Source organism: Nymphaea colorata, chromosome 5 (genome assembly GCF_008831285.2).
Source record: "Nymphaea colorata isolate Beijing-Zhang1983 chromosome 5, ASM883128v2, whole genome shotgun sequence".
In the NCBI taxonomy this organism is placed as follows: Eukaryota; Viridiplantae; Streptophyta; class Magnoliopsida; order Nymphaeales; family Nymphaeaceae; genus Nymphaea; species Nymphaea colorata.
The window spans coordinates 11575018-11590128 of NC_045142.1; the positions used below are offsets into that span (position 1 = coordinate 11575018).

Sequence of the window (15111 nt, forward strand, 5' to 3'; positions counted from 1 at the left end):
CCCCTGTGTCTGAGAGTCTGTACAGTCTTTTGCTTTGTTTTACAATGTACTTCCTTTGATTATTGCTTGTTTACTTGTAAGGGAGTACCCTTCCATCGGTCTAAGTGTCATATGTGGGGATTCTATGTTTTGGGTGGTCGACATTGAAATCATTTCTATGCGGCTTCGACCATCCTATAAGTAAGTTGAGATCTTTTATCCTTTCTTACCTTCCTCGTGATGTACTAAGTTTTCCAAGTAAATACATTATGAGTTCTTTATTCACACTGTTTTCTTTGTACACTGTTTTCAAAATGCTCTTTGTGCCCCTTTCAGTGGTTAAGGCTGACGGCAATTAGGTTCTTGCTGTGCTGCACGGACTGAAGGAGTCAGCCCGTGACACACACACACACACACTCTCTCTCTTGTATGCATGTATGTGTTTGAAGCCGATCAATTTTTAGAAATCAGTACTGTAATACCAACCTACTTGTTTCCAAACAATTGTAACATTATATACATAGACAGAGAGATCAACGGAACACCACCTTTGATCATTCTAACAAGCGGCAGTAAGAAGAAGAAGAAGAAAAAATAGAGTCTGAATAATTTTCGGGTTTGCTTCTGGGAGGCACATGCTAGGGTAATCTCATGATTAGCCTTAAGTTGAAATTAGCTGGGCTTTTATAGACCGCCTCTTAGGGTTTCCCGATGCTGAACAATGGTTACAACCAAAGAGATTTGTTGTCAGTTTTCTTATTTAATCTCGTAATAGCAAGTGGACCCTATTACAGTTACAAGATGTAAAGATAAGACTCAGTGCTACTATTCAACACCGAATACATTTTGGAGATAGTATTTTTGCTTGTAGGGCACCATGGTGCACTTATCACCCCTCAAATAGACAACCAAACCAAGGTTGTCAACCATCGTCTTGAGACACATGCTACTTTGCAAGATAGCACAGACTACTTCTCATGTCTGAACTCTATTGCAATACCAACTGGCATTTGTCCACAGGCATAGCACCCTTGGAAGCTGTTTATAAACGGCATCCACCGTCAGAATCACAAGGGAGGAAGAGGTTGTGCGCTACAGAACCCTTAGCAGCGGTTTGAAATCACATGTTCATCGAATACAACTGTAAGCGTCGTGAACAACATTATGGCATGGGGTATTGGGTACATCTGCGCAGGTTGGCCCATGGAACTGGTTAATGCCTGCCGTGAGGCTACAACAAGTTGGCTCCTTGCTACGTTTGACCATACAAGATCATTAGAAAGGTCGGGACCTTGGCTTATGAGCTACTACTGTCGGAAGGTAGCAACATCCACCTCGTCTTTCATGTCTTCAAATAGAAGCCCTGTCTTCAACCCTCCATTAGATGAGGAAGCTACGACTATGGCCAGGGGAGGAGCCAAAATTTTTTTATGAGGCGGGCCAAACTAAAGTTTCTAAATTTTTACTAGGGCCAAAATATCATTTTTCAAAATTTTTATATAGAATAAGTAAAATTTCTTAAAATTTACATGTAAATTTAAAAAAAAAATTGAGATGGGGGCCAAGGCCCATGTAGGCCCTACTCAGGCTCCCCCCCTCACTGTGCCCATCCTAGAAAAGCAACTCACTGCATATCCTTATAGATGGCTTATAATATCAACAATGGCATCCAGACGACCGAGTGACTAATTGAATGGAATCACCATGAAAACAACCCAGCCACATGGGTGCCTGTAGAAGAAATTACACAACAATATCTAGATTTCACGCCTTGAGAACAAGGTGTTTCTGAAGAAGGGAAATTGTTAGATGTGGGCCTAACAGATCATTATAAGCCTTTACGTTCTGCTTTTTATTTTGTTTTCATATGTCTTTGGCAGTAAGCCTTGGCATTGGGCCGGCCCGATAAGGAGCCGGGCTCGGGCTGGCCGACACCTGAAACCCAGCCAAGGCTCGGCCCAACCATTAAAACCCGAGCCCGAGCCCAGCTCGAGCATGGCCTGATTAAATTAAAAAATATATATTTAATATAAAATAATATATAAATATAATTAATCATAATAGAATATCATATATATATATTAATAAAATAAATATTAAAAAATTTTCAAGCCCAGCCAGGCAGACCCGATGCCCCTTTTTTGGGCTTGGGCCTGGGCTCAAATCGGGCCGGGTACCAAGTACCTGGCGGCGGCCCGGCCTAGTGCCCAGGCTTGATCTGGCGGGTCGGGTCTTAGTTAGGTTCTGTAGTAAACTCAATCACATACAGCTGGTTATATGTGCACACTTAAGGGGGATTAGACCCTAATGAGAACGAAAATCATCTTCTGAAGTTGGGTTTTTGTGTATAGAAAAGGGCATGTTCAGCTCCCTTACAATACAAGCTTTCAAGGGCTGGTGGTCCATACTAGTCACATAGTAGCTCTGCTAAGTTGTGCAGATAAAGGCATGTCAAGGAAGAAACATTTTTTTGTGGTGTCCCTTCCATTGATCCACATCATTGAATTAAGATGTGTCCCTTTCCCAGCACAAAATTGTGCACATTTTGAGAAAATTTAGGTATCAGTGGCACTATGCTGCATTAGCTTAGCAAAGATTTGCTTGGTAAGGACATGAGTGGCATCTCTCTATGTCCCATTATTGAAGGTGTCTTCTTTTGCATTCTTGTTCTTATGTTTCCAACATGTCCTTGTCAAGGAATCTTTTGTCTCTTTTTTTTTTTTTTATATGTCTCTCTCTTTCTGTTTCCCTACTACTGGTGGCATCACTCTTCACAGATAAACTCTCGCTAATAAGGGCCGACATGCCATTGATCCTTCTAAATGATGCTATGTGTGTGTCCACAAATCTTTGTCAACTGAAGAATTCTATTTTATATTCTTATGCCTTTAATCCTCTCTATTTCTGCTACCAGAAAGGTGTTACACTCTTCTTTAGGAGGTGAGGGGCTTGAACCAATGTAACCTACAATCTCTCTCTCTCTCTCTCTTTGTGTGTGTAGCTGCCACAAGAGAAGGGCATAATGTCAAAGAAGCCATTACTGCACTTAATATCTCTCTATCCCTCTATCTTTGTCTCTATTTACATGGAGTAATATTTTCCTAGTCATTTTGGTATGTTAGGTTACAATAGGAAATTTTCCAGTTTTTGGATATGAATGTGCTATGTTATTAAAGTATGTTCTTGTTCCTTGTTTATATATTGCTTATAATTTCTCATAACCTTGAAGCTGATGAATATGCACTCACAATTTCAATTAAAATTTCTTTTTTTTTTCACCCTTTATCTCACTAATCATCATTGTCTTCATTCACTTTATGTTAAGATTAAAGACCCTTTATTCTATTGAATATCACAAGAACAAATATAACTACAAGCCACGTCTTTTAAGCTGGCATTGTTATGTTGATGCATGCTAGCATTTCTTGATTGGTCTAATGAAAGCCCAAATCCTAAGATAATTAATGTTTTAAGAATTGATTGTAGCTTAAATGTCCTTAACAACTCATCATCCTCTGAAATAAATCGAGCATACTAAACATGTGGCTGAATAGATGAATCGAGGCTATGAAAAGGAACTTTTTCCTTGTCATATGATCATTCCAGAACTATTTAAATCCAAAGGTTATCTTTGCCACCAACTTGATTCAATACAAGTAAAAAATAAATTATCTACTTCTTCAATCACATTTGCTTGTTGTTTTTGTTTTTAAAACAACTGGCTTCTACATGACAACACTTGTAACATTTTTTACCTCTGCAATTTTGATATTGATTTTTTTTTTCATGTTTTTTTTGTCTCTTGACATCCTTAGACAAATCTTCCTCCCTCTATCATGGTCACAAAAACCTCATTAGTAACCACCATGACATAGAAACCATACATATGTATATTTTGTCAATTTTCTTCTTATAATTCACATCAGCTTTATAATTAAAATCTTACTTAGAAGTCTTTTCTACCACCATGTTTATCCTCTCTTCAAGCACTTAAAGAGAAGCCATGAGTTTATTAAGAAAATAAATTTGATTAGTCCTCAGATTTTTCAATGGATGAGACCACATGATCAAATTTAAATAGGTGAACTTTGATGACTTTTGTATTATTTATTGATCATTATTATCTTCACTTCTTCATTTGATTTTCTAAATGGACTCACTTGATTTCAGGTAAGAGTTTCAATTATCTGTGTAGTGTTTGCAATTTCACTTTACTTCTTGTCACCAAGGAAATCTTGTTTAAGTGTCTTCCATGCTTCATTTAATTTATGTACAATTTTTATTCTAGGAAGGATCAAACTAACTATAGCTTGCTGTAGCAATAACAGTGCCTTTGCATCACTTTCCCAAGCATTTTCATATCCACTTTATTGCCGATTATATCTCCATTTGTAGTATATTTTTATTTCTACATAACCATATTAAGCTAATTCCTCTCGATCTTTAGAAATATAAAAAAGTACACATCTTCATTGTCTATGACTCATAATAATAGGAACCAAATATTGTAAAAAAAATTATGTATTTGAATTGGGCCACCATGAATTACCTCACACATAAACTAAGTTATGAATCATTTTACCTCTCCAAGTTATAGAATCTACCCCTCAACAAAAAATCTACTTAAAAAATATCAAGCATAGGTCAGGACTGCTTCTCAAAGCAAGTTTTGGAAGCGAGATATGCTTGAAAAAAAAAATAGTAATGAAAGTATGCAAAAAACAAACAATAATAGCGCATAATATAAAATTGAATTCTCAAAATTTCTTTAAAAGAACATAATGGCCACTGCAAGAGAACCTCTTATATTTTTCAAAGAATAGAACTGAGTACATATAGAAATATCTCCATTTGTAGTATATTTTTATTTCTACATAACCATATTAAACTAATTCCTCTCGATCTTTAGAAATATAGAAAAGTACACATCTTCATTGTCCATGACTCATAATAATAGGTACCAAATATTGGAAAAAAATTATGTACTTGAGTTGGGCCACTATGAATTACCTCACACATACACTAAGTTATGAATCAGTTTACCTCTCCAAGTTATGGACTATACCCTTCAACAAAAAATTTACTTAAAAAATATTAAGCATAGGTTAGGACTGCCTTTCACACCAAGTTTTGGAAGCAAGATATGCATGAAAAAAAATAGTAGCGAAAGTATGCAAAGAACAAACAATAATAGCACACAATATAAAATTGAATTCTCAAAATTTCTTTGAAAGAACATAATAGTCACTGCAGGAGAACCTCTTATATTTTTCAAAGAATAGAATTGAGTACATATAAAAATATCTCCATTTGTGGTATATTTCTATTTCTACATAACCATATTAAACTAATTCCTCTCAATCTTAATAAATATAGAAAAACACACATCTTCATTGTCCATGACCCATAATAATAGTTACCAAATATTGGAAGAAAATTATGTACTTGAGTTGGGCCACCATGAATTGCCTCACACATAAACTAAGTTATGGAATCTACCCCTCAACAAAAAATCTACTTAAAAAATATCAAGCATAGGTTAGGATTGTCTGTCACACCAAGTTTTGGAAGCGAAATATGCATGAAAAAAAATAGTAGCGAAAGTTTGCAAAGAACAAACAATAATAGCACACAATATAAAATTGAATTCTCAAAATTTCTTTGAAAGAACATAATAGTCACTATAGGAGAACCTCTTCTATTTTTCAATGGATAGAATTAAGTGTGTGTGTGTGTGTGTGTATATATATATATATATATATATATATATATATATATATATATATATATATATATATATATATATATATATATATATCAAAGAACTGTCACTACTGACATGTTTCTCATGTTTGGGTTATGGTATCAAAAATATCACACTGTGTGCCTCCATGATTTCAACCCATTAAAAACTAACACCCACTTATGAATTGAGAACCTAAAAAGAATGTTCTTGAAAACATGGGCCAATTTTCATGTTCCCAACTACACTTTTTTAAAAATCTCCATAATAACAAGTTACATTGTCGAATGATATAATTTGTGAAAGAATTTAGCCTGACTACTAAAATGTATAATTCCCAACTTGCTTGGATTTTTGGTACAACACATATTTTAGGAAGGGCATCAAGTTAGGTTTCTAGTGTTCTAAAATAGATTCAAGATTGTCTACTCATTGTGAAACCAAAAATCAGTTGACGTTTATAGTGGTTTAGGGGCAATCACTTTTGAAAAGTTATAGCTAATTGATGGAAGTTTGAAATTTATAATTTCAAACATATATCAACAATGTGAATAAAAACACTATGAATGAATGTTTTGATGTTAGATTAAATTTGTTAGTGTGAAGTAGCGTATGCATCAATGCTTTGCTTTTAACTATTTGTACTACCTAATCCAGCATTGTGAGACATGATGGAGCATGTGTGGTCAATCCAAAATGATAGTATTGACTGATGCTTATGGATAATTGTTATGGTTTTATGATGATATAAATTAACAATAGAAGTCATCTTGTTTTGTGATAAGCAACAACTAAATTCTATCTTGCATGTTAATTAGAAAACTTAAATTTTTAATACTAGTCCCATCCTATTTCTAGGAGGTAGAAGACTACTCTAAGAATATTGTATTGTATTACGACCCATTTGTTCTTTCCATTGGTATGAATTATACCACTTAATCCTGCAACCCAAGGTTTAGAGGGCATGTGCAACCAATTTTAACTTGGTGGTTGAAGGAACCATTGTTGTGTGAAGCAGTAGAATTTCTTAGAAACTGGGTGTAAATTTTGGAGATTTTTTAAATATATATCTATCATAAGTATCTTGAATCCAAATCTATTTTGTAATAATGTCCTGTAAGATTTAAAAGTAAAGCTAAATATTTTGTTCAAGTGTTCTGCCTTTAGAGTGTATATCACCTATATCAATGATTTGATGCATTAAATATGTTTGAGAATGTCTATGGTAAAAACAAAATATATTGGGCACATATTTTGTGCTCAATCCGATAATCTTGAGTGAGATGCCAACATTAAAGAGACAACACTGAATGAGATGTTATAATTCGATGAATTAGCTTGAGCTAGAAGATATGGCTCAACCCATAGGTGTGATAGGTGTGAGCAATATGTGACAATCTTGTTTTTTAGAAAACTTATAGCTTTGCATGCCTATATCTTATGGAACACATACATAAATTAGTTATAACTTTTTTGCATGTCCATTGAGTAGTTATGTACTCTCGACTTATTTTGTCTTGCAAGTGATCTTAATACCAGCCTCTAGTACATGCACGTGAGCTTGGCTTACATGGCAGCACTTGATGTGTCATTTGTTTTGGATAGTTAAATGGATTTGGGCTTTGATGATGAAAGTTTTATTATATAAACATCTTATGCTTGTCTGAGCTAGATGTGTCTCAAACTTTATGTGTATATGTAGGTTTGATAACCCCAACTACTGGCATATGTCAAACTTTATGTGTATATGTAGGTTTGATAACCCCAACTACTGGCATATGTTTTGAGAACTAAGATACAACTTTCAATTTTTGTGTGACTATCATTTATGTGCTTCATTATGATGCTTTTGCTAATAAGAGGTTTTTTTAAAAGAAAATTTTTTTATATGAAAACCAATCAAGGAGTTGAACTTTTAACTTTGCTTTTTATGTAACAACTTTTTTGTTTCCGTTATGATATTGGTTTTTCGATGACACACTACTACTGTCAATTGATGTTGGTATGAAAACAACTCAATTTAATATCTCTCTCTCTCTTGTGTGGATGTATGTGTTTGAAGTAAGTGAATTTCTAGAAATAATGCATAATACCAGCCTACTCATTGTCAGCCCATTGTAACATTATATACATGTGAAAAAGTTGGTCAAACATTATTTTTAGTTGTGAAGTGAACCTAAATTGAGTGGAAGATATAGTTTATGTTGATAGGAAATCTTTACTAGTAGTTTTTTCACGTCAAAAAATGATGAAAAGCATTAATACGAAGTACTTCAAACTACAATGTCAACATCTAATGCAAAATAAGAATCATATCAAAGTAACACAAATTTAGAAAAGAAACTACTATCAACATAGAACATGAAGTCAATTTGGGTCAATGATACATAGATAATGATATCTACGAAAACAAGAATGAATGCAAAAGAAAAAGCAAGTTACACTAAAATTTTCTCTAGATACACACTAAAAGGGAACTTTTCTTAGGAGAAAATTTCATCTTTTTTGTTTCTAACATTAAAAAATTTCTTCATATTTAGATTTGGTGGTGGGAAAGGCATTTTTTTTGCTATTAGTAACTAAGTTCACCAATTCTTTTCTAAAATTTATCAATGAAATTGTAGCATTTTTTTACGTGTTTCTTCATTGGGGCATCCATGTCAATTTGGTTTCATTCCAAGCCAATTGAAGGTCCAGAACAGCAAGTATTTATTAGGGAACTTGAGTAAGTCCATAAAGACAACATTATGTAGAATGCACAATTCATTTTTACCATTTTGAGCACACACTAGCTTGTTCTGATAAATTGGAAATCTAAGAGCACAATCATGCATAAACCACACAAAATAGATTAATCAATCACCATATGACAAATTCAAAGTGGCTTCTTTCAGCAAATGCAAATAGGCAAATCATTTCACGAACAACAACATTAACAACAAACATCAATACTATTAATATAATATTAGCATATATGTACCATATGCATGGAGCTAGAAAACAATAACCAGAGGTTCATAGGAGACTCAAATCAAGCCAAAACAAAGGTATTCAACAATATAGAGACTATTTCACATGCAATTACAAACTCTTGTAGCTTAAAGAAACTTATACAAAAACAAGTTTAAAACAACAAAGATAAGTAAAAACCATCTCGATATTAAATTCACAAGACTAATTCGCAGACATGCATGTGAGTGGACAAATTAAAAACACTAAGAACATAATGTTTTCTATGTATAAACATAGAAATCATTGAAGATAATGTTATATTTACCTCCCATTCTCAAAGTTGGGTAAATCCTAGAAGTTTCTAAAATAGTGGCCTTATAATTGCCCTAAGAAACAAATAAACTATTGCCATCTTATGATCTCCAACAGATAAATAGGATATACCAACTTCATGTTCTTCTTTCCATGCACTTTTACCAATCAAATATCACTTCAATTGTAATATCCTCAAGACAAGACCGTGATGTAATTATTTTAACAACCTAAGTAAGCACATTAGGTTCAAGCACTGTCAGAAGCGCTTTTGCCTTTGCTTTATTTTTTCTTTTGTATTTTTCAATCTTCAAATGTCATTTATGTAGTCAACCAAATGCAATAATGTGAAAGCCTTCAAGGAGTCCTTAGGTACGTTTAAGGATAAGCTTGTAATTGATGAAGACAAGTTATAAGTACAACAATTTTAATTTATTATGATGAGAGGATGGATTATATTGGGAAGTTTGGCTATAATTATGAGATAAATAGTGTGTGACAATTAGCAAAAAAGTACCTGCCCCAAGGAGTAATTCTAGAATTATATATATATATATATATATATATATATATATATATATATATATATATATATATATATATATATATATATATATATAATCTAGATTTTGAAAAAACAATGATTTTCAAGAAAAAGAGTCTTACATTTGGGAATTTCTTATAATAATCATCTATGCATGAAATAAACTTTAATGCGGAATCTTAAACTCTTGGCCTTTATAGAAAAATTATATTAATGCCCCTACATTTTTTGCATCACTCAATAACAAAAGTTGAACACTCAAAGTTGGTAGGAAGAAGGTTTCTAGATGGAGTTTCAACAACTCATTTTGATGGCCCTTTCTGCTATCATGATTGGATTTATTATCTCAAGAACTATGGCTTACAGTGTTTCTCTTCAAACAATTCTTAATCTTGGTAAAGTAAATCATCTCAATTGAATCATGCTGATAATGGAAATCATAAAATTCTTTTCCATATTTATTTTTCTCCTTCCATTGCTTTTTCCAAAATCCATTGCTACAATATTTAACAATGCATCTAGGTTTCATGATAAAATGAATGCATAGCACCAAGCTTTTTTTTTTTCCAACGAATGGAACGAAATAGTTTGAGTACTTTTTCCTCCAATCACAATGTAGTGATGTTGGAACTTGCCAAGTGCTATAGCATTTCCATATTAAGAGATTGGGAGACTACGTATCTACATCATTGTTAAAATATTTGAAAAAATGTAAAAGCAAATTAGCAGCCAAGAACAAGAACATTTCCATACATAAAGAATGATGCTATTAGTTTATCATGCATTGTCCAACACAAAGGTAGGCTCGTTGCTAATCATATTCTCTGGTGTAAGTAGAGGATTGAAAGACAACTTGTAGGAGAAGTATCGCAAATAAATCGGATCCCCTCTTGTTTAAAATTTTTTCAATGAAACGTTTAAGTATTTAGTACCAAGTATTCTAATGCGCCCCAGGGAGAGGTCTGGCAAATAAATTGGGCCCCTCTCATTTAAAAACTTTACAATGAAACATTTGCCGTAGTAAATGGTTATCTTACCAAGATGCGTTGTCCTTCACTCCAGGGACAGATGGATCCTCCATTAATGGCATAAAGATTATCGAATCCACTATTAAGCATATAAAGATTACAATAATGCAGAAAAGGGCAACACTAACATTACTCACAGCTCCACCCGTCATTGTGGGAACACAAATGGCCTAGCAATTATCAACTGCACACAAACAAGGCAATAAATACAATCATAACCGATCTAATCGAAGATAGTGCAGCAGCCAGTGGGACCTGCACATGGAGGGTTGCTGCTAGCCTGACCGAATTCATCACCGCAGATGAGCAACCAAGACAGGGCCATGACGATAGCTGCGGAAGAAGCGGTGGGCCGCCTCAGCACCAGCACCTTTCTGCTGAGGATCATCGTCCGCAACTTCGATCAGATCTCAAACCGCATACCCTTGCGCCTTCTGCAGGCAGTGGGATCCACTCACCGACAGTGGCTCTCTGCTGCTCTGCCTCAACTTCCTATGGTCATTGCATCTATTGGTACTTTTGCTCGTGCCCTTCACGCTTGAAAACGCCCTCCGCTACGTTGCTTTTTTCCTTCTCTCTCTTCTGTAGTCACCAATCTTAACTTTGTTGTTACCCAAAGCCCACTAAAGGAAGGGCAGTTTTGTTGTTTTATATCCGTCTTGGCCTTTGTAATTTTTTATTGTTAGATGATTTTATTGTTGTTCTTGGAGATTTGAAGGGTTTAACCATGGAAGTTGCTTTAGTTACTGCGTCGGCAGATGAACATAATGCTTGCCCATAGTTTAGAATTTGGTGAATAGTCTGCGGTTCTTGTTGGGTACTTCAGAAGAGAAAAAGGAGGTTAGTTAGAGCAAGTGAAAGAAAAATAGAGACCATGCATACTGTGAAGGGGAGACCACCAATTCCGGTTTTTGCTGTGTTTGTCTGTGTTTTTTTTGTTGGGTTTTTCCTCTACAACGAAAATATCAGACGGATCCAGGAAGACAAGGCAGGTCGGCTTCGAGAGAGCCTGTCATCAGCAGTGAGCACACCCGATAGAGGTCGCAGCAGAACGGAGAATCGATCCAGTACCAGCTCAGGTGGAGATTCCACTAGATTCTTTTACTGCCCACATACTTTTCGTTTCTTACCTGATGAGATCGTATGCTGGTGCTTTGGGAGTTTTAGGTGGAGCTTTCGACTGGTCGAAAGCGTGTCCTACAATCCGGAATCGCAGCCTCGGAGCAGAAGGAAAACGTTCTGGCTTGGAAACTCGTGGAGATGATTTCACAGACGAATTTGCAGATCAACGGCCCGAGGATTCAAATACCTGTGACCTATTTTCTGGGAAGTGGGTGTTCGATAATGCTTCATATCCTCTTTACTCAGAGCGTGATTGTCCTTATATGTCGGATCAGTTAGCCTGCCGGAAGCATGGCAGGCCGGATTCAGTTTATCAGAATTGGAGGTGGCAGCCCCACAAGTGCAACTTGAAAAGGTCAGAATTTAAAAATGTTTGCATCTTGGGAGTGAGATATCCGATAGCTTGTCGACGGTAAATGGGTTCTGTGTATATTGCTTTTTTGTGCAGGTGGAATGCAACGGCTATGTGGGAGAAGCTTAGGGGAAAAAGACTTGTGTTTGTTGGAGATTCCCTGAATCGTGGGCAATGGATTTCAATGGTGTGTTTGTTGCAGTCCGTTATACCTAAAGACCAGAAATATATGACGCCCAATTCCCATCTCACCATATTCAAGGCTAAGGTACTCGGTAGTCTGTCCCCTCTCCACGTCTAGGCGACAAGGACAAACAACTAACATGTATGATATGTTTTAAAGAGAACTATCCTGAATAACTTCAAGGCACGAAAAAGGGGGAAAAAACTGCTGACAGAGCTGGCATTTTGTAACATATATGAGATGGCATTTTGTAACATATATGAGAAGACTGACGTCAAAGTTGGAGCTGGGGAACACCTTCTCTGATCACATAGAGATCAGTTATCCACAGAATATGTTCGAGAGGCAAAAGTGAAAGGATGAACGCTGTAAACTTGAGCGTTGTAGTATTCTTTACTATCTGTATGATCTTTGGAGAAGATTATGTTCCAAATTTTGCTGACAAAATAGTGTATTCTGAAAGCCTCTTCTTTTTCGCTTGCATGTGTTTGTACAGGAATATAACGCTTCCGTGGAATTCTACTGGGCTCCTTTACTTGTTGAGTCTAACTCTGATGATCCTGTAAAACATAGGCTAAGCAATCGGATTATCAGGCCTGATTCTATAGCCAAACATGCAGCTCACTGGGGAAAGGCAGACATACTCGTTTTTAATTCATATCTTTGGTGGAGAAGTGGAACCAAAATAAAGCTTTTGTAAGTTTATATTCTGGCTTTCGTCTTTTTCCAGATGAAATGCACATGCTTATCCAGAAATCTGGGATATGGGGCAAAGTAAACTCTGAACTTATCTTGCTTTTCTGGATAGCTTGGGGAACCAAAGTACAGCCAAGTGAAAAATAAAATTGTTCTCCTGGGATTTTATACGACTATGCTCTGCCAAAATGATGGATTGGTTACTTGGATGCCTGAAATAACGCATTCTTGTTCTGTATTTTGTTAACGAACATCTCCAAGCCAAGCATTTCATATCTTCAATAGTTTTACTTTACATGCTTACATGACTTGTATAATGCAGATGGGAAAATGCTGAAGATGGTGCCTGTGAGGAAACCGAAGGCTTGGAAGCCATGAAGTTGGCATTAAGGACATGGGAAGAGTGGATCTTTTCAAATATAAATCCTCTGTTGACTCGAGTTTTCTTTGTTACCATGTCCCCAACACATCTCTGGTTAGTCCATTATATTAGTTCTTGATTTGAACCTCTAGAATCTTAGATTGTGTAAAGAACAAAAAAGCCTTAACAATCAGAAGCTAATGAGGTCATTTGCACACACAACCTTGTGTTCTTTTCTATATCATTCAGAAGAGCAACTTAGGGATGGGATCTAGATATTCTTTTCTACTCAGTTTGACTGCAGGTATGGACAGAGTTGTTAGATAGACAAGTACAAGTCCTTTCTTGGCTTGTTCCCTTTTACAATACCCTCGACACTGCTTAGTTAAGTATATATTGTCCATGGATTCATATCTCATCGGATGTTGCAATCATTACCCTCCAATAAACACAACATTTCCCTGGAAAAATTCATGTCTGTAGAAGGATAAACTTATCTATAATTGGATAAACAATTTCTGTTTCTTCATGTATAGGAAGGATTAATTACCTTGAGCAAAGGAATAGTCATGTTTGGAGCACATAGTTTATGGGTTGTAGTTTTTTGGATATAAATGTCATACTAGGTCCAATCTTGTCATTACATTAACAAAGGTATCCCAAATGCCTCAAGGTATATCAGCATCTGTGTTGCCTTACCGCTATTGAAGCTTGCAGGGGTTTCTTACCTTTTTCATTTGCAAAGAAGTCATAAATTATTAGCACCAATGTTAAACGGATTTAATATAATCTTCTCAAATATAGGTTAACAAATGCTACTTTCTTTGTGCATCTCTATTTGACACGTATATTCGATCAATCAGTTTTTTGGGCTCGAATGACAGTTGCATAATGCTTTTCCAAACTACCATCGTTTTGATAAAAATGCATGCAGTTCATGTATTGTTAACAGCGACACTGCCTTCAAATTCTATGAAGTGTCATACTCCACCCTACCTAATTGAAAATTTTTAATTTTATTCCATGTCACCAGATATGAAATTTGACCTAGTGCAGTCAATTGCAAAATCTCTTCATTCTTGAATGCAAAAAATGCAGCATAGGCCATTATCTGTTCGAAAGTTACAAAGCCCAATGTTCCTATCCATTTGTATTTTCATCCACGTCACTGCTATATGCTTATATTGATTAATATGAACTGATAAGAGGCAGTTCAACTGTTATTTCATGTCTTGTGCAGGAGCCATGAATGGGGACCAAAAACTGGTGGCAATTGTTTCAATGAAACTACACCTATAACAACAGAGTACTACTGGGGAAGCGGATCTGATACCCGCATCATGCGTATAGTTGACAATATTCTTGCCAGGCTGGGATCAAGAGTTACTGTCCTAAACATCACTCAGCTATCTGAGTATAGGAAGGATGGGCATCCCTCTATCTACCGAAAATTTTGGGAGACATTCTCTAGTGAACAGATGTTAAATCCTGTAAGCCGTTCAGATTGTATACATTGGTGTTTGCCTGGTGTCCCAGATGCCTGGAATGAGTTGTTATATGCACTTTTGTAAGACATTCTTAACGTGTAATTTATTGTTCAACGAAATAAGATTTGCAAGTATTCAATTTATTCTTTGCAAGAATAGCTGCATTTTCCTCTCCGACATTTCAAAGGTTGTTCGATGTCGTTTGGCATTCTTTGTTACTTGTCAATTGTATGTAACAATCTTGAAACGAAAAAGGAGTTCTGAAGTACCCGAAAAGAATCGACATAAGGATCTGCCCTTTTCAGTTTTCACCATGTTGCTCTTTCATTTGCAAGCACCTACATGTGTCCA

The 15111-nt window shown here is 35.6% G+C and overlaps 1 protein-coding gene across 1 annotated transcript; it reads left to right on the forward strand.

The window, feature by feature from the left end:
• Positions 1–10773: 10773 nt before the first annotated feature.
• On the forward strand, positions 10774–14903 carry LOC116254048 (protein trichome birefringence-like 35). The gene is made up of 6 exons (XM_031629084.2): positions 10774–11637; positions 11726–12035; positions 12129–12300; positions 12713–12912; positions 13235–13387; positions 14514–14903. Exons 1-6 carry the CDS (start codon positions 11433–11435, stop codon positions 14842–14844), a joined length of 1371 nt encoding a protein of 456 aa, XP_031484944.1. The 5' UTR covers positions 10774–11432; the 3' UTR covers positions 14845–14903.
• Positions 14904–15111: the final 208 nt, after the last annotated feature.

What these genes read in the sequence shown, in the direction of transcription:
- LOC116254048 (XM_031629084.2), top strand. Translation starts at nt 11,433, where the DNA reads ATGCATACTGTGAAGGGGAGACCACCAATTCCGGTTTTTGCTGTGTTT. An exon ending in TCACCATATTCAAGGCTAAG is followed by an intron (nt 12,301 to 12,712) that starts GTACTCGGTAGT and finishes GTGTTTGTACAG; the next exon opens with GAATATAACGCTTCCGTGGA. An exon ending in ATGTCCCCAACACATCTCTG is followed by an intron (nt 13,388 to 14,513) that starts GTTAGTCCATTA and finishes TGTCTTGTGCAG; the next exon opens with GAGCCATGAATGGGGACCAA.